Genomic DNA, 25,473 nt, shown 5'->3' with positions numbered 1-25,473 from the left:
TTCAGTTATAAAGTACCTCTGAAATGACTCTTCTCTAGGGTATAATGGGAGACCCTTTAAGAATGCTTAATAATGGGGAAATGTTCATAATTTGTAAACTTTAAGTTTGTAAAAAATTAATAATTAAATAACCATGATATTTGTGTTTATGACTAGACATAGGAAAAAGACTAGGGGGAAAAAAATTAAAATGTTAGTAACAGTTATCTGGATGTGAGGATTAAAGATGGCTTTTCTTCATTATGCAATTTTTCTATGATATTTTACTTCTCTAATCAGAAAAACTCAAGAAATGATGTAGAAATAAAATATACTATGAAGTTCCATTTAAAAATTTTTATTCCTTGGATGAATTTAATAACTAAGTTGAAGAAATTACTTCAAGACAGGATCCACATTCATATATTTACATAAATATTCATAAAGTTAAAGGATATACAACTAGTTTATTCTGTATCTCTGTCTTCTTGTTGGAATGTACCAAAACTCACTTACAAAAAAAGATGGCTTCTCCCCAACCTGTCCTCTATCAACAGGGGAGTCCACGGCACCCTTTGTGAGGTACACCAAAGTCTGAGTACAGAAACTTTATGAAGTGCTGGCAGGTGGACATTTTATTCTGATTTGGTTGGAAGGAGACTGAAAGAGGATTTTATCAACACCGTTGCTCTACTGTTATGTGGAGACAGCTTGGATGAGAGAGAGAGAACCACCTTGCTCTTCAACATGGCTGTAGTGAGAAGGAAAGGGAAGGGCACGCGGACTTACGGTGCACAGACTTGAGCGCCATGCACTGGGAAGCAAGGCGTCCCATCAGTCGGGAAACGAGGAGCTGCAAATCCAACCCCCAAGACACAGCCACATCAGGCAGGCCGTAGGCAGTGACAGTGAACTTGTAGCCCCACTCATTGTTACTGCTGTCAGAGTGAAAGAGAAACTGCAGCCTAGGACCAGCCTTAAAGGTCACTTTCTAGAGACAAACAAAAAAGTCTATGGTCAAACAGATTTGAGAAGGCAGTATTTCAGTAATAATCGTGTTCTTCATGATTCAAAAAATCTCAGTTTAAAACGGGTTATTCTCACCATTAGATCTCATCACCCCCACCAAAGCTACTAAGGAAGGAATCTACGCCATTGTGAGTTAAACAAAATTCACAACCTCACCTCAAGAAAAAATTAAGCTGGCAGGAAACTGCTGGTCAGTTTCCCAAACCTCAGATGCCCATCTGCCCACTGCCTACCCAACCAGAAATCATGCTCATCCATTCCTTCACTCCCAACCAAGAGCCATGATGGCAGAAAGGTAGTCACAGCCTGAAACAGTACTTAACCTTCCTGCCCCAGGGATCATGCAGACCTCACTGTGAGGTGGACTCCTGGCTTCCATTACCACGGTCTGGGCCCTCCTGGGCCCATCAGCCCCTTCTTGCCAAGGATCACAACTCCCCATTTACTCTGGACAATGTGGTATAAAGGAGGGGTTGGCAAACTTTTTCTATGAAGAACCAGGTAGTGAATTATTAGACTTCCTGGGCCAAGCGGTGTCACTGCAGTGCCCAGGCAGCTACACATGACGCATGACAAACGGGCGCCACTGTGCTCTGGAGCCCCTTTCCTCATGGAACAGGAAATGAGTTTAGTTTGTTGGACTTTGATGCAAACTCTTCCTTCCCTTAAAGACCACACTCCGTTCCCCCCGAGGGCTGATAAAAGAGAAGCTGGTGCCGTGGCAGGCATTTCATCTCCTTCTGGGAATGCCACTCACCTTGGGCCATTTGTCAGTGCCAACTTTTGTGTCATAGCGTGTTTTTCCACCTCTAGCATCAGTAAATTCCAGATAATCATACCTGTGAAAGGATAATCTCTATCACTTTCCTTCTCTCATTTTTGATCCATTATTGCTTGGGAAAAGAACACGTGCATCTTACCTTTTTTCAGTTTCACACCGCTCATCAAATTCCACCTCAAAATACGTTGCCCCTGGGCTAACAAAGACAGACACCTCATGGCAGTTGTTTTCATAGTTGTGGGCAGACTCCTTAGTCCATGTATGTAACACCACAGGACGTTCTTGTTGCCAAGTCTCAACATCCATCTGTACAAACAAACAAGTCAAGAAAGGTTTTCATTAGTCTACAACCAGCCACATGTAGCAAACAGTGTTTCTACATCTAAACAGGAGAGTTTTTGACATCCCTACACAAATCACCACAGGCTAAAAACATGCCCACCGTTCCCAGCTGTCTATACAGAGGAACATACCTGTATCGCTCAGCAGAGTAGACATGAGGCTTCTGTTGCACTCTAGTAACCTTGCGATTATCTCTCATTTCCTAACTATGGAAGAACTGTCTCTTACAAATTGCTACTAGCATGAATTTCCAGCAGAAAAAACAGTAAGTTTGGGACTCTGGCAAACCTGAGCGCATCCTCTTTTCTCCTTCCCTGTTTTTTAGTCTTTGCTTTGTTAGGTTTAAAAAAGGCTGTTTAATATGTGCCCTTTCTACTTCCACAGACTTGTTGTGAGGTTCAAACAAGATAGTGAAAAAACTTTGTGTCCTTTAAGGTTCAGTAAGGGAGAAAATTCTTTGAAATACCAAATTTCCTAATTTGTCTTTCACATATATTTTCTCTTCTAGACTTTAATCTGGTTATTCACTTACATGGTTTTTATATAACTTCATGTGTTATAAAATTACATTAAATCTATGTACAGTTACCTCTGTATCTCTTTTCTAAGGCTGACTATGCCAAATCAACTCAGACTGGCATTTATCTTTATTGGCAAAACCAGTGATAAAATACAGGGGGGTCTTCTAGAGGCAATTTGTTTGTGTAGATCTGTCCTTAATGGCATACTTCATTAAGTATGGTCACATCACTCCTGAGAGGGGACAGCAAGCAGCTTCAAATGCCAGCTGGAGTTACCTTATTCAGTCCTCCCTCAGGATCGCTGCAGAGCTTCTTGAGAAGCTCCGTGAGGGTACTGAACTCCCTTAGGAGTGTGCAGTGGGAAATGTCTAACGCGCAGAAGTCCAGTAGGAAGACTACCTAAAGGGAGACAAATGAAGCACTTTGCGTCCACCTCAGACTCTGCCTGCAGGTGCAGGTCATCAGCCCCTCCCGCCCTTTACCAGTGGCTGCCACTTGGTCTTACCAGTTGACGAGCTGCCATGGAAAACACTGAATTACATAATTTTTCTACTATGGTTTTTCCACTATACTGAGACAAAAGGGATTCCAAAATCACTCTCATGCTGGCCAGAAACTGTCCCACATCTACCAAAACACAAAGAAAATAATTACTGTTTTATATGGTGGAAACATCACTTGCCTGATCATCATCAAAGACAAAGCTGGAGAGAGTGCAGAAGCTGTGGAGGGAATTTCACATCAGAAGGACCACGAGACCATTAAGTATCATATGGATGTTTTCCTCTGAGAGCGAAAAGCAGTGCAAATCTCAAAGTGAGGGATTTTTTTTTTCTTTGCTACTTTTCGATGAGGTGGAGATGCCCTTTTATAAAGTGAAGTCACCTGGCTGACCACTTGAGTAGCCAGTTGGCCTTTCCCTTTGTTGACAATGGATCCACCGCCAGGTGCACCATCCAATGGCCAAGCTCCAAGGGCCAGGACGCAGCTCTGCAGGCATTTTTGTCAAAACTGCTGAAACCAAGTCCAATGGAAAAGACTTTTCCCCAGACAAATTCTCGGAACCTGTTGAATTTCATTTTATTTTCTGTGGGCTTCTGGGACATGAACCTGAGCATTTTCAGCATCATGAGCATTTTCAGCATCAGCAAAGGTCACTGCAAGTGCTCTCACATGCTCCTTAGATTTTTTAAAGTTCAGGACTTTCTTTTTTGGGTGACTTAACAGGCATGACAGACTCTACTGAAGAGTGTGACACATCTAAGAGAGCCATATGACTGCAGAGGCAATGTGTAGGTTGTGAAATGACCCAACCTCACACCAGAAATACTCAGGCATCCTACCATGGTCAGACAGGAAACTCTGGGCAAAAAGACATGCTACAGAATTCTATTTTAAGAAGGAAAAACAATCCAAAGACAGATCTTATTTGTATTAAAGAAAAGAAAATCATACATACACTCTGTGCATGAGGTACTAAAGATGAAAACACACACACACACAGAGTTAAAAGCCAAACACCCATCTGTTTTCAGGGATTTTGCATTGAAACTCACATTTTTCAATAAGGTCAACGGCAAGATCTTTGGCTGCAGAGTCCGTGCTCTTCAGCTGCAGGTAGCACCAGGAAAGCAGGCTGCCTTGGACGGACCAGAACAGAGAGAAGAGCACAGAGCCAACCTCCCCTTGGACCCCACTGAGCATCAACAGCTCACACTACAAGGGAGGAGACAAATGGAAAGTGTTTACAAGGCCGTTCATAGAACACAGCCAAGGACATTCTCTAAGGGAGCAGCTGTCACTGACAAGAACATTCTAGGGTAAAGGGGAAAAGTTATGAAAGAGCTTTCAATCCAAAAGTGACCAAGGAAGACGATATTATGAAAACTCCTCTCTTGCCTTCCAGCTTCTCAGAACTCTTGTGAATGGTCTTTACTCTGTGTATCATCTCCGGCCCCTCAGGATCCTGACCTACCAGCTATCTCCTCTCACATCTTCAAGTCCCTTTTGTCTCTGGCTTCTTCCCCTGAACCTTCAATCAAATCTCTCTCACCGTAAACAGTTCTTCATCTCTCTATGGCTCTTTAGCCATCATCTTTACTCTTCAGAGTGTCTTTGAAGAGTCACCTGACCTTTAGGGATAAAAGTCCTGCATGTTAAGAACCACATGGTCGGCTCACATCACAATTTCTGTTTCATTGCCCCAAACTGCAACCAATGTAACTACTCCTCCAAAGTAAAATACATAAATAAATGTGGCAGATTCATATGGGAACTTTGGGCACCAGTGAAAACAACTACAGTACATACATCAACATGGATAATCCCCAAAATGCTGCTGAGTGAAAAAACACGTCCCGAAAGATTGTACACCATATGATGGCATTAAAGATCTAAACCAGGCAAAACAAACCTGTTGTGTAGGGATAACTAGAAAGAAAAACAAAGCAATGATGAATATAAACTTCAGAATGGTGGTTACCTATGGTGAGGAAGGAGGAAGGGGAGCTGTGGAAGGGTAGGTGTGGGGACTTCAAAAATACTGGTAATGTTCTAGTTCTTAAAACAGATAGCTGTTTATTTAACTGTCCATCAACACATACTCTTTTGTATGTGTATTTCATTTTTAAAAGTTGCCTACACCTGCTCTGTTTCTGCCTTTCTCCTCCCTGCCGTTCTACTACTTCTGTTTCTGCCACTCACTGACACCATTCCCCAAAGGCATCAGTTACCACCTAGAGGGCAGAGCCTCTCACTTGACCTTAACCTTACTGGCTTTACTGATCACTGCCCTTCTTGAAACTCTCTCCTCCCTCAGCTCCTATCTCCCCTGAATTTCTTCCTGCCACTCCTTCTTACTCTCCTGGCTGCCCTTTCTGTGTAGCTATTCCTTAAGATGCCCTTAAGTGATGAGAGCACACCTACAGTCATGGCTTCAACTATCACCTGTTTGTTAATGATTGCAGAATCTCTATTTCCAGCACTCAGCTTCTGAGTGTCCAACCAGGTCACATCACCGAAGTCCTACCAGAACCATAAGTGCAAAATGTTCAGTCTACCCCTTATCATTCTCCTCTTCAAATACCTGCTCCTCCTCGTCTCGCCACTGGCTCTTCCCGAACATCCCCTTCCTCTTTGCTTGGTTAGACTCTATTGGTGGTTTCACAATGACCTCCAGGTCCACCTCCTCCAGAAAGTCTTTTTTAAGCTCCACTACCTACCTCCACCTGACATGCTTAGGTGTCCTCGTCTGTACCTCCCAAGATCCTATGCTTTTATGACCCTCAGTGTACTGCTATAACTGTCTAAGTACAAGTTTGCCTGCTCCTCAAGAACTGCTGTTTTCAAGTTGTAGCTCCTATGCCTAGCACAGGGCCTGGCACACAGCAGGCATTCAGTAGATAATGAAATAATAAATATATAAGAAAAATTAAAGACTAGATACATTTTTAATGACTATAAAAAATATTTTTTTGATCTAACTCTTCCTTTTTAGTGAAACAGTAAATGTTTTTTACTGAAAGATAATTCATTGAAATGTCTCAAGAGCTGCAGTGATCCCCAGTCTGAGAGGTTCAATGAAGCCTCTAAGTTCCTTTGTATCCCAGGCAAGTGAACAGAAAGGAAGGACAAATATTTAATTTCCAAGTGGCAAAAATTATGGGGAATTCCCTTGGACCAATGTTACCACATTTCTCCACCTATATCTTACAGTATGTCTGCTCTAACAGAAAGAGGACAAGACTAAGAGTCGCATGGCCTGGGCTTCAGTCCTGGTGCCAGCATACAGGAGGCAGGATTAACACCTAGAAAACCAGAAGAGAGCAGTAGAGTCTTCTGCCCAATGGCACTGATGACGTGACTGCAGAACTTAAATAAGACGTCAGGGGTCTGAGAAACAGGCATAATTTAGATAAGCTCCAGGTGAAAGGGCAGGTGTGGGAAGTGGCACCAATAAAGACAGAGCTTAGAGTGAGGCACGGCTACAGGGGCAGAGAGCAAATACTGGTAAGCAGTAGGCTGAAAGTTTTTAAGAGATGGGCCAAAGAGCCTGGAAATGAGACAGAAAACAGAAAGTAACCAAAGAGAACATTAATGTGACAGCAGAAAATAGAGCACTGATTAGAAATAGTTAAGGCTTATAAAGTCAATACGTTACCTTAAAGAACATAGGCATCACAGTGAAATAAAACAACCCTGGATTTAAAGTAGTACTAGGTCCACACAAGGGCGAGCCTCAGTGTGACCTTGGCAAATAACCTAGCACACTGCAGGCTCTCTATGGTCCCTACGAGCAAATGGGGGGACCTCTGCTAACTGGCCTATCACTGCATGCAGCTGAGAAGGAAGGAAATCATGGCTCCAGCAGCAACCTGGAAACAGCAAAGCACTAACAAGAATGTAAGAGACTCAAAGACCCTGAGTTCAGCCACATAATACGTGTTAGCCTGAAGTCCACGTCATTAAATACCCCAACGTAACATCCCCTCTAATTCCCTCATTCCCATATTCAGTCTAACGAGGCTGCTCTTGTCTCCCAGTTACAGGGATTCCATCACTGCAGACTCTCTGGGGAGCCTGACGCAAGGAGATTCTTAGCTTGGGTTGGGACCTAGAAATCCAAATTTCTGTCAGAATATATCCAGTGATTCTGATCTAGTTGATGTAGGGACTACATTCTGAGAAACAAAATGCTTCATATTAAAAAATAAATAAATAAAGCAAAAATTATGAAATATCATTAGCACAGAAAAAAGAGACTATCTTTTCTGATTTGATTAGTCTATGGATTTGCTAAGTAATCATAAATTTAAAAAAAGTAAAAGCAGCTTTCCATAGAATTCATGGCACAAATGTGACTATTTGCTGGGCTCACTGACCGACACTTCAAAGGAACTGGGTAAAAATCCATTCCTCTTTTTTCAAAGGAAGTCTTAGCAAGCACTTTCATGTATTAATTGCTCATTGGCTACCAAGGGACAGGTGAGTGTCCCCTCGTTTGCAGGACTGGCTGTTGCAAGGCAGGCTGGGAAGCTTTGTGCTCATCTGTACTGGTCACAGAAACAAAGTTACATTCATGCCACCAATGGTGGCTAAAGGGGAAGGAAAAGTGACTGCCATACCACGTGCTCCCAAAGGCATGAGGCAAAGAGAACAGGGAGTGGCCATCAGTTACCTCTCGAGCAGCAACGGTGACGAGAGTGCTCATGACTCCAAGTACTTCGCTGATGTTCATGTCGGCCAGTTCGCCTTTCTCAGGTAACAGCAGGAGGCCGCCTGGATCCTTATCACTAAAAGGAAAAAGTTAGTCATGACATCTTTTTTTCAGCAAGGGTGTTTTCATACTTTCTATCATAAAAGGTCTCAAAACAGAACCTAACAAGATTTCATCATCAGTTCCACAGGATGTGAGCAGTTTGCCCAGGAAAGAGGCCATGGTCCGTCCCAGCTGGATCTGTGCTATTGTCTGTTCACATGTCCTCATGTTAGCACAGGCCTGTAACTTCTCAAGTCCTTAGAGGAGATTCTGAAGAATAAATCTGATAAATAAATCATCTTGACCACCAGTCAGAAATGCACCTCATCTCATGACTGCTAACTTGACGATCTAAGCACTCCCAGTGTCTTCAAATGTTCTTCATGTGACAGCTCCAGGCTCTTTCATCATCCTTATAGTCGATTCTGAGTACATTTTATACAGCCCTCTAAGACGAGCATCTATACCAGGTATCGGCTGACATAAGACAACAGCTCAGGCTACGAGTTCCCTCCCTCCTTCAAGACTCTATGCATCTAATAAAGTGACCTCTGAGCCCATTAGCTTCCTTGGTAGTCAAAGCCGGTTAAAATCTCCAAGTCAGCCCCTCCTAGCACACTTCTTTTGCTAAACAACCATTCTGGGCTTCTGCTGTTGAGTTCTAACGCAACAGTTTTTAGACTTGAGTACAGGACCCCAAACTCCTTTGGCTTCAGTTTTTGTTCAGAAGTCACTTAGAGACTTAAGTGCTCAAAAGATCTTCAAAGGGTTCAACTCTAAATTTCCTTACAGTGACTGGGACTTGGATTGCGCTCTTGACAAGAGGATTATTCTACCATTATTTTAGTCACTCCTGTGATTGGTGACATCTCCCTCTAGAAACCTGGCTGAGCAGAGGGAAGTACCTGGTTACTCCGAAAGTACATGACAGAAGACAGCTAAAAACACAACTTTGCAAAAATATAAAATGTCAGCAACTGAGAAGAATTATAAGCATACCTAAAATATGTGCACAGTGAGCGGAAAGTGAGCTGCAGGGACTGCTTGTGTTCCTGCTCGGTGACATTCTTCTAGAAAACAAAAAACCCCTCATTTAGAAAATTCTACAACATTCCAGAGACACAGAGCAGCATGTAATGCCACTGCCCACTGCTCCCAAGACTGAGGAAAACTAGGGTCGGCACACCACCTCATGGTGCCCAACTAAGACCTGGCCTAGCGTGAAGGAGCAGAACCACCTGCCTAAATGAAAGATGGCAGGTTTACTTCCGTTCACTGCTGAGTGAAGCTGCTGTTTTCAAGCTTTCCTGCAGGGAAACTTGACACAAATGCTTAGGAAGATAACCTCCAAAAGGTGCATACTTTTCATCACTGGCCATACCACCACAAGAGAAAAGCGCAGGGACAGAGTACATTTCTTGTGAGCACTCTGTTTTTAAACAAGGTCTCAGCCTTCTCTATATAAGCCAGAACCACCTACAGAGACAGCTATAGGAATCACACCTCCTGCGAAGGCTACTGGGCTACTTCAGGGGCACTTTTTCCCCCTTAGTTCAATAAATGTATTGAACACCTACTGCTATGCAAGGCACCGAGGGAGATTTCCAGAGGATTTAGGACCCAGAGCCCTGCCTGGCACAGGAAGGGGAGATAAAATATGATCACAACAGACAGCAGTGCTGTTTAATTCATCCACATGAGGAAGGAAAGTAAAATCCTTCCCATTGCCATCAGACGAGATGGGCAAAGAAAGGGAAGGTGACTGGGCTGCTCTGCTAATAGTCAGTAATGTCATTCCAGAGGTCACATGTTCTCTTTATTTTTCTGTGCGGAACACATACTAGCAAAAAACCCGTTTCCTTAGCCACCCGGTAAACACTCTGGCAAACAAGTACGATGAAGCCTCACCGGACAGTCCTTAGTCCCTTGGGTCAGGTCAGCTGAGGAGGTCAAAGGTTATAACTCACAAAATGAAAACTGATCCCTCTAGCTGATATACAAATTTTTCAGACAGCTGGAAATAATCAAAGATCCTTCCTCCTCTCTGACACCTTCCTCGTTCACTTGGCATCAGTATGACTCTCCTTTGAACACCTATTGTATATGGTGTCAGTTCTTCCTACGGCAGGTGTCCCCAACTGGACTGCAGTCCTTTGTCATTAGGGACCACACTTTTGTTCCTTCCTTGATTTTAATGGAGCTTTACCCATTCCACAGAGCGCTTTTATTATGTTTGCTAATTAGTTGTTTCATACAGAAATGCCTTTTTAAAATGCTGTGTCTAGTTTTCTTTGTTGAATCTTATTAGTAATTCTATTAGTTACTTGTCTACACAGATAGTAAATAATAATCTATAACCATTCATCTAAAAATAATTATTATTTGCTTTTCTTTCCAATGGGTATCTTTAAATTTTCTTTTCCTGGTCTTACAGCACTGGTTAGGCCCTGTAATACGATATAAATGAGAAGCAGGGACAGTAAGCATCCTTGTCTTATTCCTCAATTTGAAAGCAAAGCTTACAATGACTCCAGCATACTGTCTATTATAGGTTTTAAATACATGCCCTCCATCAGATTAAGGGAGTTCCCTACTATTTCAAGTTTGTTAATGGTTTTGTTGTTTTAATCATAATCAGAATTTAGTCTGCATTTACTGATTTTTTTTTTCTCTAATTTCATTTACTGTTTTTTTGTTGCTGTTGTTAAGCCATCCTTCTATTCCCAGAGTAAATCTAACTCAGTTATAATTTTGTTTATATTTTGTTGGACTGGTTTACTAACATTTTGTTAAGATTTTTTCTGTGTTAAGATTGGCCTATAATTTTACTTTCTTGTACACTGTTAGTTTACTTTTGTTTTCCTGAATTTTACCATCACTACAACACTGGCAACTTTGAAGTTCCTTTACCAAGATGTTCTTAGTATGGCTAAGAGAACTTTTTTATGTATCATTAATATCTTTTTCATGTATCACACTCATTTTCATGTAGAAATATTTACTTCAGAATTAAAAACCTGGATCTTTGTATAGGATATTCCATTTGGTAACATAATGCTTGTTAAATACTGAAAGCATTTTTTCACCCCCAGTACTAATGTCTGAGTAACAAGGAGTCTGGGAAGGTTAGAACAACCAGCTGAGGATTAAAACTGGGTTACATTTTCTTTACAGATACAAACTGAAATATTTATAAATAAAATATGTCAGGGATTTACTTTGAAGTAATATCAGAGGGGGGTAGAGTGGGTGAGGTATATTATAGATGATATAAGATTAGCTGATGAAATAAATCAGATGAGTTTATAATTGTTGAATCTAGGTGATGGGTACATTTGGGGGCTGGAGAGATTCATCATACTATTTCATCCAATTCTGTACTTATTTTAGATTTTCCCATAATAAAAAGTTAAAATGTAAAAAGACCACCTGGTTGTAGGCAAGTCATAAAGATGAAGCTGACTCTACTCTCCCTTGTGAGACCTCAGGTTATGAAATGGAGGCGAGGATGACCTCACCTCCACCTTGAGTACAATGTCCTTGTGAGGCAGGGTAGGGCCATGGGACAAGCATCATGATTAATTTTTCCTGCCTATGATGAAAAATGCCAAGATATAAATAGTATAGTAAGAAGAGGAGGGACCCCACCTTAAGGCTAAGATTCCATTTTAAAAACCAGGGAGTGAGGAGGTCAGATTCCTAACATACCTTACGGTAATCAGCTAACAAACACCCCATCCTAAGGCAGGGCAAGCAGTCCTAAATGATACATTCCCAGCGCTTGAGAGCCACCAAAGAGAGTGCTTGGAGAACAGGATCAAGAAATTCCTTGTGTTAAGTTTGTCTGACTGAATACCTAGAGGACTGACTATGGATGGTGGCATAATGTTTCTCACCACAGACAGACATTGTGAGACCACGTGTCAGGCCAAGTCTACACCTCCCAACCCCTGCCCTTTGCCCCATTCTTGAAAGCCTTAAAAGACAGAATCCTAAGCTCCTAAGTGCGCCTCCTCTCTGAGGTTGCCTGCACTCCCCTTTCTTTGTGTGTGTACTTTCTGCCTTAAATAAAAGACTTCTCATTGCTCAACTTACTGCATTTTGTCTCTGTGCTCTTCCAGTGGTAAGCATCTGTTACTTTGCTATTTCACTCAGTTTTCTAGACTTAAGCACAAGTCTTCACTCTCTCTGTTCTACTTCAGACTAAGGTCTCTGATTTGGGCTTGCAAGTTCCCATCGCCTGGGTGACCTGGACAGGACTGCAGCTGTATAATCGTGTTCTTTAGTAACCTGCCCGAAAATCTCCTTTCTTTGCCTTTGGGAAGTTCTAACTTCCCATAATCTCACTCCATCTTGTGCTCTGTGGCTCCCCTGAGTCCTGGGGTGGTGGGGGCTTAGTTCCCACGCTGTGCAGATTCAAGTGGAGACTGGATGCCAGGTGACTCTGGCTTTAGGAGTTGGCAAGGGATTTGCCCTATGCTGAGCAGGGGTTCAGTGAAATTCCCTTTTCTCCCCCTGCTCTTCCTTGCTCTGTGCTGCCTGCATGGCTGTTGCCATTTGCTCCTACTCTCACTTTAATGAATTCCTTCCTTACCTACACTCATCCAACCTGTTCGAGAATTCTTTCTTGTTCAGGGTCAAGAAACCTCTGCCATCCAGGTTGAGGTTTCTCCTAGTGGGCATGGAGAGACTTCCCCGGATGCAGCTACCCGACAACACTTGAATGTCTGTGTCCCAAGCAAACCTCTGCATATAGTAAGTATAAATACAATTTGGGCAATTGAAATTGAGAAGATATTCATAGAAAATAAAGACTAATAAATTTCATCTCAACAGACTTCAGGGATGGGATATATGCTCTTAATATAAGTAATTACCATCATGGTGAAGAGCTGGTTCCTCCGGGTCTGTCGATCAGGAAAGAAGATGGCAGCCCCATTAAGAAGAGTATTCCTGACTTCTTGTTTTAATATTTCCACAGGCACAGAGTTTCCATCCACCCTATCCACCACTGATAAAAATAAATAATGGAACTGACTTGAATATACTTTATCTACTTGCTTCCTATATATATATATATATATATGTTTCTGTTTTAACTAGCTTATAAACTCACGATTTCCACTTTGTAGTTAATAGCAGAGCAAGGAAATACTCTGTACAGGTTAGGTAGTATAAGAAAATCATTTTTTTGTTTACAGTTAACTAAAATAATGATAATATGTACCAGTTTTTACCTCATTATTTCCCTGTCCTTTTGAGACACAACTTGGCAAAGGCTTAAAATAACTTCAGATGGTTACATGTGTTTTATTCTCAATTTATCATCATTGTCTCTTGCCCTCAATCTGTAAGCCTCATCCCAGTGTCTTAGCTGAAGTAAAGACTGAATAGTTTGGTAATAATTACTCTTCATATAACACAACTGTGTACCAGAAACCAAAAGGAAGTCACTGATGAGGCAATAAATCCTGAACTCAAAATAATGATTCAGAAGAGAATCAAAGAAATATTCATTTTCCAAAGCTCTTTCCTGGGCTTGTATGATCACAGGACCCCCATAGCCTAAAGTAAGAGGCTCTGCATGCTACCAGCTCAGGGTCATGTTAAAGAAAAACCCCAATCCCTACCATCACATAAGTGTGTGTAGAGCTCCTTGGCAGCCTCCACCCCTCTAGGGCTCTGTCTTGGAGCCTTTGACTCCTTGGGGGCAGCTGGTGTGTCTCCCCGCAGCACCCAGAAGCAGCTTTGCAGGAGCTGTAGGAGCAGGGTCTGGGCGCAGACGCATTCTTCCCTTGGGCTACAGAAGGACAAAGATCATCAGAGAGCAAAGAAGCAAGGTGCTTTTACACTCCAAAGCCAAACAGCTGTCTACAAAGGACTCTCCTCTGGGCATCAGGCTGGTAAAAAGAATGCCAGCCAACCAAGAGGAAGAACAGTGGAACAGGAAGAACACTGTACTGGGCAGAGCCTGAAAATGCAGACCTTATCTGACCCTGCCCATTGTGTGGTGAGGAAATGCATTTCTGACCTTGTTTCTTCATCTGTAAAATGAGGATACTATTATAATGCCTGACCTGTTTATCCCATAAGGTTGTAATGATAATCAAGTGATAAAATGTTGGCAAAAACATTGTCCAATTACTTTATAGAAACGTGAGGTTTTAGTTTCAATAAAAACCAAATCTTTCAAATTAGAACAAGATGAGCTAGTGGGAAATAAAAAATCTCAAAAGAAAAAAATTGTCCATTTAGGACAGTCAGACAGTGTTTTCAGTTGTGTTTGTGTGATTATCACTTTATAACAATTTCTGACCTACTTTTGCTTTAATTTATTGTAAAAATTCCAGAAGATCTCCAGATCAAGACCAGCAAAGTCCAGAAAAGATTTATATTTCAAGCCACTTTCCTTCTGCTGTACCTGAAAAATTACAAAGACCAGAAAAAATAAAATTGAAAAATACATTTAGAAAAATATTATAATGACCAATTTATTCTTCATTGTTAAGGGATGAGGTAGCTAGCTCCACATGGGTAAAATTCCCATGCAACTGATGCTTATTCTTAACTACTAAAATGTCTGTGAACAACTGTTTCTGGTGCAAGACTTTCTAAAATGTGTGCATGTATATATGCAAATGTATGTATACTCATCTCTCTCTCTCACACACACACTGATGAAGGCTCCCTGACGCCATGAACACCACACTAGAATGTAAGTAATACTTCACCTGAGAGTGATTACTATCCAGGAGTATACTGCAGGGTGCTTTGGCCCTTCCCTGTGTGTAGGCTGAAAGATCAGCCTTGCTGTAAAGGCTCCTGCTACTCCTAAGCATCTCCCTCTCACGTGTTATTTTCTGCTATGATAGAAGAGCCTGAATAACAAAGACCAAACAAACCAGACAGAAACTGAATCACCGGCCTCTGAGGGTGCCCTAAAGCTGAATGAGGGTCAAGAGTGGACACTGCTGCACACCACATGGGAGAAGGCTCCACGGGATTCCCCAGGTAAGCCTTGTTCTGTGGTGATGGCTTCAAGAATCTTCCTCAGTGTTGCCACTGCATTTTCATTAATGACTGTAGAGTCAGTATCAAAACACAAATGATTTCAAACCCTGACATTATTTTGATACTTTTAGTAAACAAGCAGAATTCATCTGCGCTTCAGGAATAATTCTCCTATGACCTAAAGAAGACATAAACTCCATAACCATGCTCTGTCTCCCTAGTTTATTTCCGGCAACAACTGTTAGGGGCTCCTTAAAATTCGTCTGTAGGTGTATTTCAGGAAACCTCACAAAGATGTTCCTATATCACTTAGTCTTCACTGACTGATGCCATCGACGCCCATGTCACCCTCTTGGCCTTCCAGTGTCCCCACAGCAGCAGAACGCTGCCATACTCATTCACACTACACGGCTCCATCAGGGCTGGGTTACACTGGTGTGTTCATTGGCCCAAACACTGTCACTTATTTTTCCCAAAGGAACAAGGCTTCACAACTGAGGAAACACTACCAGGTCATGGGCGAGCTGCTGAATGAACTGCAGGGTCCTGAGGAGCAGTGCGGCCCCGCAGACACTCTCCTCCGTGTCCTTTCTGCAGTGAGCACAGACAATGCTCTGTTGAGCTTCTGCTCTCGCAGGTCGGAGGTACCCACTGATGCTCAAGCCTTGAACTCCCAAGCGCTCTGCTGACTCCTGACGGGGGCAGAGGAACTTCACCATCAAATACTAGAAAGGACAAGAGAGATTTAAGGAGAGGGACTTAGAAGCCCTGCATACTGATGAAAAGGAAATAAAGGCTTCCCTGGGAAGGTCCCCCTTTGACTTTAATAATTTACTGGGCGTTGTGGCAGACATATGGAGAAAGCAGTCAATGAATGCCCTAAAGAATCACCTCAAAGCCCCCAATGGATATATGCAACCCACGTGCCAGAAGCCCAGGACACAGCCTTGTCTGCTCAAAGCTAAAGCCATTTTTAAAGCCCAACTTCTGTGCAAGCTATATGCTTCTCACAGTGGAAGCTCCTTTGTGGAGGGCCTTTCAGAATCCACCGCTTGACTGCATAAATATTTACTAAGCACCTACTATGATTAGCCCTAAGGATAGTTCCTCCTTCTCTGAAGCTTCCTACTAAGATTTACATGAGATGTTAAAAAAAATTAAGTAACCAGATAACCACTATTTCTTTCGTAGCTATGGACACACTTTTCTCTTGCATTTATCCCTCAGTACTTACTCTTCTCTTAGCCTGAAATGACCTTCTCTACACATCTTAGCCTGGCTAAAGATGACAGCTTAATCAACTTCCAACACTTAGCATCATACCACCTTTCCTGGGGCACCTTCCCTACTGAGTTCTTGGCTGGATTAGATACAGATTAATGACTGTAGAGTCAGTATCAAAACACAAAACCCTGACATTATTTTGATACTTTAAGTAAACAAGCAGAATTCATCTGCGCTTCAGGAATAATTCTCCTATGACCTAAAGAAGACATAAACTCCATAACCATGCTCTGTCTCCCTAGTTTACTTCCGGCAACAACTGTTAGGGGCTCTTTAAGATTCGTGTGTAGGTGTATTTCTCTGGGCTGCCAAAGCCCCCTGTATACTGCTTTATCACACCCCACATCACACTGTCTCATATATCTGTGCCTCCTGCCAAACTATGAACTCCTTAAGGGTCAATCTTGTCTGATTTGCCTCCAGGGTTTCAGAGCTAGCATGGGGTTGGTACAGAATAACTACTCAGTAAACACTTACAGACTAAAAGGAGAGGAGAGGGCAAATACAGGAAGGCCACACTCACTAACGCTTACTTTGGCAACTCTGCACTGTTGCAATTTGACATCTGCTTCATCCCACTCTTCTTCCAGCTCAAACCAGCCAATAGGATCATCCTCTCCCAGGTCATCAGATGAGCGACCAATCCTGTAAACACAAGCATAATCACAAAAATTTTCCTATTCCCAAACTTCTCCTGGGTCTAATGAATAAGGCACCAGCTAAGTGGTATTGAACTTGTAGATATGCTCTATCAATTAACAGAGCACTGGGAGTGGCACTTGGTCTCTTGAGGCAGTTGGTGGTAATTTCCTTCCTGAATCTCAGCCTGCTCATCTGAATAAGAACCATTACCAGTCCTAAATATAAGCTGGGAACTGAGGAGAAAATCTGTTTCTGTAGATAATTGGCTTATCTGATGAATGAGACATGAAGTCAAGGCATCTCGGAACTGCTACTCGGGAATAAGGTACAAGGCAACAGCTGCTGTGCACTCTCCGTAGAGACTCCAAAGAAGAGGCAGGTTGTTTTCTTCCCCTAGGCCTGGCCAATGTATGTACAACCAGACTGCGGTTTGGACCACTTGCAACAATTGAAAGGTAAAAGCCAAGGAGCTTTCAGATCCTGGAGCTCCAACAAAGGAAAACTTCACAGGCCTTGGTGTTTTTTCCCTATTCCATAAGAAGTCCTTTCAGGAAAGCACTACGGCCTTGAGGTCCAAGAAGCTCAACCATGTGTCACTTCTTTTAAAAAGCTGGATACTTCAATCTTCAGTTGTACTCCCTTTTCAGGAGTTAAGTAACTAAGAAGGAGAGAAAGCAGTCTTTTCAAGTAACATTCCTAAAGCCTTATACTATTTAGTCCATGATTCAGCTGACAAGCTAGTAACACATGAGTATTCTGTATGGATAAGATAAGCAGGCAGGGATTTATGGTGAGAAGAGGAAAAAGGTAAGACCCAAAGTAGGTTCTGTGAGAGGAAAAAAAAATGTTCTCTTCTAACATAAGTCTGCTTTTACATAAACCTTCATGATGTAGTTAACCCTAAAAGTAATGGAACACGTAGTATTCTGCCTCAGCCTAAAACTGTGTCAATGAGTTTCATCAGCATGGTGTATTTGAGGATTTTTAATTCACTCTTCAGAAGTCATCAAACAAATCTTTGAGCTATAGAGAGCTGGCACGTGTCAGCAGAGAGGAGAAACCTCATTCATTATACCACACAGCAGGCAGGGTGGAGTAAAGAAAGCTGAGTATCAGACCTCCTAAGTATACACAGTGACCAAACAGCTGGCTCCACAGCTTGCTGATTTGACCAATGTCTGACCAGAGGGACAGAAAAAGAAAAAGGCAAGAAGATAGATGCATATATATTAACATTTTAATTTCCAAACTGGAGAGGGACTGATAACATGTAGGCCAAGCAAATGGTCTCAGAGTAGTTCAGGCTGGAACCAGAAGCTAAAATCAGCAAGGGAGTAGCGAATAGGCCTGCAATTAGGTTAAAAAAAAATCATCCTATATAAGATATGAAAGACTTTGAGAGAAGATTTAGGGAAAAAGACCTATTTTATTTTAATGTGTCCCAAGGGTGTGACATAACTGCCAAAAAACAAGTATAATCTCAAGTTATTATTAAGAAAGAAAAGCCTTTTAAAATGGCACGTAGGTGTAATGGGAGGGAGATCTGTTCCAATTCATATTGAAGGCTGGAATGAAGACCACTGAGTTGAAATTACAAAAGCAAATTTCAACTGAACATATTCTAATTATTGAAGTGCAGTATATTCTTCATCATTAAGAGTATTCTAGGAAGAATTGAATGACCATTTGTCAGGAATGCCACCAAAGGAAGTCCAGCAAAGAGAGGGAATTATTCTAGATCCTTGCTATTCAAACAGGGAGCATAAGAGTCACCTGTGAGCTCATTAGAGTGTTAAAGTCTCAAGCCCCATTCAAAACTACCGAGTTAGAATCCTCATTTTTAACACAATCCTGGGTGATTCATCCTTTGTACTACATTAAGGCTTAGTAGTACAGTACTAATGATAGTGGAAGGCTTCTGTTAACTCCAGCACCCCATGACCTGTGAAATACAGCAGCAAAAAATAGCAAGCCTAGGGTTCAGCCTCATTTGTTTTAAATTGAAACTAGTAAGGGAGACAACAGTGTCCAAGGGGTCACCAATGACCTCTGTGGCTAAATCCAACAAATCCACGTCTACACTTTATCTTACTGACTCCTGGATAACTCATGACACTGCCGCCCACCCCCTACTTCTTTAAACATGATTTTCCCTTGGCTTCAGGATGACACACCCCTGGCTTTCCTGCTACTTCTCTGGCCATTTTTCTCCACCTCCTTTTCTCCTGCCCTTAATGCTGGTGCCTCTCAGTATGCTGACCTAAGGCCTCTTCTTTTCCCAACTCACACACTCTTCCAGAATGATCTCTTCTAATTCATTTCAAATTATCACTTAAATGTCTGTCATATCTGTACTCTTCTTGGACCTGTTGATCCAAACTAGCTCTCGGATGTCTCAAAGGCTTCCTGGAACCTCAAATTCAACAGGATTAAAACTGAGCCCCCATCATCTTCCCCAAAAACCTGTTTTTCCCAAGGTAGTTTCCGTCTCAGACAAAGGCAGTAGAGCATACCACCCCTGACCCCGAGCCCAAGCCAAAAACCAGTGCCTAGCATCAGGCCTAGCACATAGTAGGTGCTTAATAAATATTTCCAAAAAAAGCATAAGTAGAAGGAGGGAGGTTAGGATGGGTAACTTTCCCAGCAGTGAGGTAAGACTGAGTCCCTAGGCTGTCCACAACTGAGGCATGTATCATTACCCAGCCATTCTAAAGATGTGCATGACTGGTCATAGAAGGGACCAAGTAAGGGTCTATGAACAAATTAAAATACATGTCTTCACATTTGCTGCTAGAAAGCAGTGAATGCTCATGGCCTCGGAGGATGGGGCAGTGGCTCCTTTTCTATAAAGACAAGAAAGCATATTCTACCAATTAGAGAATGTATACAATCTTATTAAAAATAGAAAGATTTTTATTCTGTTCCTTACCTGCCTTTTACAAATTTCCTGAATTCCTGAAGCTTCCATTTGTCGTATTTTTCAAACCTTTTGAAGTGTTCTTCTGCATTAAATTTATCAGAAGATGAGTTATAGGCAAACACCAGCCCACACTGGGCACCAATGCCACCACGCCGAACCTGGAAACAGACATTTAGATAAAGTCCACCAAAGGGCCAAAAGTGCTGTGGCTGTTTTGTTTCTAAATGATATGGCTACATTCAAGTAGCTGAAATCAAAATCAAACCAAAAAATTTTATTTCGAATACATTAGGTCTTGCAAAAGAAGGCTTCTTCCCAAGAAAAAATTCCTTATCCTTATCAATCCTTACATTCACACATTCACAGACTTAATAATCTTTTCATCCCTGTGTCTCTGTCCTCTGTTGGAGGCCTGACAAAGAATCATTAAATATTCAATGAAAAACCAATGACATGGACCTCTCAAATGTAATCCTCTTTTTAAAAACAGCAGTAGTATTGCTTAAAGAAAGTAGCATGAGAGGTACCATAATCCGGATCAATGTAACTTGGAAGGCAGATTCGGTTCCTGTAGAAAAAATTGTACTTGCTCTGGTTTTTCCAGTCTCTGTAAGAAAACCTGCAGAAAGAAAAAGTTGAAGTCAGGATGAATGATTCATTGTTATAACCCTAAGAACTAGGACCAGTGAAAACAAGCTGTATGTTTTGAGGCAGGGGGAACTAGTTTCTCTGGTACTCTCATGAAAATCAGAGTAAGTTCTCCCTCTGGACAGTTGCAACCCCACTGAAAATCCCCTGGGTGACAGAACACTGGCCGGGCACAACTGCCTCAGGGCACAGTCTTCTCAATCACACAGCAGCCCTGCTCTGAGATAACAAAGGATTAAAAGTTTATAAAGACTGATTTTAATTCAGTAGACAAAAGATAGGATAATCAATCACCTTTCTGAGCCATTCCTAAAACCATGACTGATGTTTGACTGGGCTGATAAGGGTCAGCAAATTTAAAGAGGCTGAAAGAGGAATTAGATAGCTTCTAGAATACTCTTTCAGGAAAGATTGTGAAAAACTTTGAAAAGGGTTAAAAAAGATTGCTGGATGTTCTGTTGAGCACACTCTTTGGGTTATCTCCATCTTTCATTGTCTCTCAGCTATTTTACAACTCTACAAATTGTAGAATAATGACAGTAATTACAATGATTCTTGCCCACAGAGACAAAAACTGTGTTCTCTGGAAAAGTAGCTAATGATTTCTTATGCATACTGACCAATTTTATATCTATCTGTAGACTCATATCAGCATTCTTACTGGTCTATGTGTGTTCTATGAATTCTCCTTTGAACTGTTTCTAATATCTTACTGGCTCCCTCACTAATTAATGAAATAGATAAAACATGTATTCATTTTATATTTGTCTTAGAGCCATGGTTTACCTTTTGTGTTGCTGTTAATTATTCTTTAATAATTCACCAAAAGGTCTGGGGCTAGGCCCAAGTCTGCCTTTCTCTTTCAAACCTCTGTGAATGATGTAATTCACACATCTGCTTGTGTCAACACTAACGAACCATACTTCCTGGGACCATGATTCGCTCCCAACCATCCTGCCTTATCAAGATGAAAAGACTAAAACCAATTTCATGCTTATTTCATTACACTGGGTTAAAAAAAAAACAAAAATTTGTGGAGCTGACTCTACCTAAGACAACATGCAAAATTTGTCACCAAAACCAAGAAAATCAAATTCAAAGGATCCTTTACTAGTTCAGGGAGACGCTAATATATGATCTAGTTCTATCAAACAGTAATCCTGCAGAAAATTATAAGGAACCATGCAGCCAGAAATTCATATAATTCCACTAGTACTAATGCTTAAAAAATGTCCTAATTACTGAATTGTTACTTTCTCCCAGAGGTCTGGATGCCTCTATCTAGTCAAATAGTCAAATCTATTACAAAGGCTGAAATACTGCCAAGAAGCTAACTAATGAGCCAGCACTTTTAAATTAATCTCAAAGTAGCTGAAGCAATAATTTAAGTCAAAACAATCAGATTCTTTTTAAATAACATTGCCACCAAATACAAATTTAAGGATTTTTTAAAGGCCAAAATTAATTATTTAAATAAATTAAGCTTAAAAAGCAACTAAATAAAACCATCGTGCTTCCTTTTCTTAGCAAAAAAAAACCCTAACATGTCTAATTGTGATATTTTAATGCTTTGTCTGTTTTGACACGATGCCATCCTGGCCCAATTTATTCTCTTAAAACAACATGAAAAAAGTAAGTAGTCCCAGATTTGAGGAATGTGATACATCTGCCCCTTCAGTACTATGGGGAGCACCCCATGCTCCTTTAGGACAGCAGAGCAGTGGCCACAGCCCGCAGGAAGGTCGGCCCTCCGCAGTGCCCAAGTTCAGTTCTCTGGGAGCTCTGTGCAGCAAGTGGCCCTTGTCCAGAACCGGTGCCTCCCTGCCGTCGGGGAGCCTGAAGTGTGCCAGTGAAAAGAGCCTTTCCCCTGTACAGAAGGAAGCAAACCACTTCTCAGAAACTGCCAGTTCTGGCTCTGAGGACTTTCCCCTGCCCTACCTATCTCCTCAGGCTCATTTTTGTAGTGGAGCAAGAGACCAAAACCTAACCTGAGCTACAAGGCACAGACAGCGATGGCTGTGGAGGGAGCGACAGGAGAAACCAAGTCTCCTCCCTCTTCCCTACACTCACTCACATGCCACAATGTGCTTATCAGAAACACAGAATAAATTTTAAAATCCACAAACTACAACTAGCTTACAAAATCCATCCATCCAATGGAGGTGGAAGGCAGGGAGGAAAGGGAGGTAGATAAGACACAGGGAGAATAACAAAGTATTCCAAGCAGACCAGGCATAGGAGCTGGCAAATTCTTCCAATAGCTACAGAAAAATCTGTCATCCCTTCAGACTTAGAATAGTGTTAAAAAACCATAAACTGATGTTTAAGACAGTGAAAATATTCTGTGTGATATTATAATGATGGGCAGATATCATGACAACTCGTTCAAATCCACAGAATGTACCCTATGAGTGATCCCTACAGCAAACTGTGGGCTTCAGGTAGTTATGTCTCTCTAGGTTCATCCTTTGGTCACAGATGTACCACCCCAGGGAGTGATGTGGATAATGGGGTGGCTATGTATGTGTGAGGGTGGGAGGTGGACGGGTGATCTCTGTGCCTTCCTCCCATTTTGTTGTAAATGTAAGACTGCTCTAAAAAACTGACTTAAAAAAAAGAATAGATGGAGACATGATTTGAAATGGCTATAAAAGTAAAAAAGATAAAATAAAAAAGAGGCCTTTGAGTAGACGATGATACAAGTATAAGAAAAAATCCATTGACTGGTTTCAGGAAGATTCTGCTTTACAGGTTCAAAGATAAAAATCCCAATTCTTCAGGGAGTGAAGGAGGATGTAGAGGGCCTTGGCAGAGAGGCCTGCCTTTCCTGGGTCGGGGGAGGGGAAAAGGGCAAAGAGTTGCCACCACCTCTTCCCAACCCCACTTTGGATGCAGGTGACTCAGCAGCCAGTGGTGGCCTTTAGTGTGGCAGGGATGATGGATACAGTGAGGGAAATGCCTCTGCAGAGGCTGAGCTACTCAGGGAGGACTGCAGGAAGCCTGTCTTGTACAAGAGCCTACTGCTTATGAAGACCTCCAAGGACAGGAGATGCAAGTGAGAAAAGCACACTTTCCAGAGGTCTTCACTTCGCTGGTGCTAAGAACGAACACAGGAAACAGGATAGAGGAAAGTGACCACTGAGAATGCGTGAGGCCTGCATTGCTGTGAAGCAAGTTAAGGGGAAACTAAATCCAAAGCAGTAAGGCCAGTTCCTTCCAATGTTAGTAATTGCTGGAACATTCCAATTTCCTCAGTGAATTGGCAACATCTAAAGCAGTACAGTGAGCAGAGAGGGATGTATGCGAGAGACTAACTGGCTGGCCAGCAAGACAGATGAGAAAGAGACTCACAAGCACTCCCCTGGATGAGGAAAACAGCCCACCCGCCACACTGCTGAAGAATACAGCAGCAATGATCACACTGACACTAGAAAAGGTGTAAGGCTTCCAGACACTTCCAATGCCAGATCACCCATACTGAGAAATACCCTTCTTAAATTATGTTTTCAGCAGTACAGTGCTACTGATCCACTGAGATTTTTTTAAAATTTTGGTATTAGTATATAATCACATGAGCAACACTGTGGTTACTAGATTCCCATTATCAAGTCCCCACCACATACCCCATTACAGTCACTGTCCATCAGCATAGTAAGATGCTACAGAGTCACTACTTGTCTTCTCAGTGCTATATTGCCTTCCCTATACCCCTCCCCCCCAATGTTATGTGTGCCTATCGTAATGCCCCTTATTCCCCTTCTCCCTTCCTTCCCACCCACCATCCCCAGTCCCTTTCCCTTTGGTAACTCTTAATCCATTCTTGGGTTCTGTGAGTCTGCTGCTGTTTTGTTCCTTCAGTTTTTGCTTTGTTCTTTTGCACCACAGATGAGTGAAATCATTCGGTACTTGTCTTTCTCCACTTGGCTTATTTCACTGAGCTCCATCCATGCTGTTGCAAATGACAGGATTTGTTTTCTTCTTATGGCTGAATAATATTCCATTGTGTATATGTACCACCTCTTCTTTATCCATTCATCAACTGATGGACACTTAGGTTGCTTACATTACTTGGCTATTGCAAATAGTGCTGCAGTAAACATAGGGGTGCATATGTCTTTTTCAAACTGGGCTGTTGCATTCTTAGGGTAAATTCCTAGGAGTGGAATTCCTGGGTCAAATGGTATTTCTATTTTGAGATTTTTGAGGAACCTCCATACTGCTTTCCACAATGGTTGAACTAGTTTACATTCTCACCAGCAGTGTAGGAGGGTTCCCCTTTCTCCACATCCTCACCAGCTTTTGCTATTCCTAGTCTTTTCTATGTTGGCCATACTAACTGGTGTGAGGTGATATCTCATTGTGGTTTTAATTTGTATTTCCGTGATAATTAGTGATGTTGAGCATCTTTTCATGTGCCTTTTTGCCATGTGAATTTCTTCGTTGGAGACATGTCTGTTCATATCCTCTGCCCATTTTTTAATAGGGTTATTAGCTTTTTGGGTGTTGAGGTGTGTGAGTTCTTTATATATTTTGGATGTTAACCCCTTGTCAGATATGTCATTTACAAATATATTCCCCCATACTGTAGGATGCCTTTTTGTTCTGCTGATGGTGTCCTTTGCTATACTGAAGCTTTTTAGCATGATGTAGTCTCACTTGTTCATTTTTTTATTTTGTTTCCCTTGCTGGAGGAGATGTGTTCAGGAAAGAGTTGCTCATGTTTATATTCAAGAGATTTTTGCCTATGTTTTCTTCTAACAGTTTTATGGTTTCATGACTTAAATTCAGGTCTTTGATTCATTTTGAGTTTACTTTTGTGTATGGGGCTAGACAATAATCCAGTTTCATTCTTTTACATGTAGCTGTCCAGTTTTGCCAATACCAGTTGTTGAAGAGACTGTCATTTCTTCATTGTATATCCATGACTCCTTTATTGTATATTAATTGACCATATATGGTTGGGTTTATATCTGGGCTCTCTAGTCTGTTCCATTGGTCTATGGGTCTGTTCTTGTGCCAGTACCAAATTGTCTTGATTACTGTGGCTTTGTAGTAGAGC

General features: G+C 41.7%; 1 protein-coding gene and 1 pseudogene across 5 annotated transcripts in view; both read right to left on the bottom strand.

Moving 5' to 3' along the window:
* The window catches only part of ZZEF1 (zinc finger ZZ-type and EF-hand domain containing 1), a 111,127-nt gene that overhangs the window by 54,855 nt on the left and 30,799 nt on the right, over window positions 1-25,473 (bottom strand). For 3 of the 5 annotated variants that reach the window (XR_008997192.1, XM_057501014.1, XM_057501016.1), the window contains exons 10-24: window positions 20,294-20,385; window positions 19,776-19,924; window positions 16,738-16,849; window positions 15,430-15,645; window positions 14,230-14,330; window positions 13,540-13,709; window positions 12,787-12,920; window positions 8,909-8,979; window positions 7,829-7,943; window positions 4,209-4,368; window positions 3,158-3,279; window positions 2,929-3,051; window positions 1,929-2,095; window positions 1,766-1,847; window positions 769-970 (exon numbers count right to left, since the gene is read on the bottom strand). Coding sequence is in view for 4 of the 5 variants with exons in the window: in XM_057501014.1 (XP_057356997.1) it covers window positions 769-970; window positions 1,766-1,847; window positions 1,929-2,095; window positions 2,929-3,051; window positions 3,158-3,279; window positions 4,209-4,368; window positions 7,829-7,943; window positions 8,909-8,979; window positions 12,787-12,920; window positions 13,540-13,709; window positions 14,230-14,330; window positions 15,430-15,645; window positions 16,738-16,849; window positions 19,776-19,924; window positions 20,294-20,385 (2,016 nt within the window). In the remaining variant the exon portion in view is untranslated. The remainder of the gene's footprint in view (window positions 1-768; window positions 971-1,765; window positions 1,848-1,928; window positions 2,096-2,928; window positions 3,052-3,157; window positions 3,280-4,208; window positions 4,369-7,828; window positions 7,944-8,908; window positions 8,980-12,786; window positions 12,921-13,539; window positions 13,710-14,229; window positions 14,331-15,429; window positions 15,646-16,737; window positions 16,850-19,775; window positions 19,925-20,293; window positions 20,386-25,473) is intronic. The other 2 variants (XM_057501015.1, XM_057501017.1) reach the window with 1 other exon arrangement.
* LOC118913210 (etoposide-induced protein 2.4 homolog) lies at window positions 23,315-23,890 on the bottom strand (annotated as a pseudogene).

This window comes from Manis pentadactyla, chromosome 4 (genome assembly GCF_030020395.1).
Source record: "Manis pentadactyla isolate mManPen7 chromosome 4, mManPen7.hap1, whole genome shotgun sequence".
In the NCBI taxonomy this organism is placed as follows: Eukaryota; Metazoa; Chordata; class Mammalia; order Pholidota; family Manidae; genus Manis; species Manis pentadactyla.
Note: the sequence above shows the minus strand (reverse complement) of the source record. Positions and strands in the feature narration are given on the sequence as shown.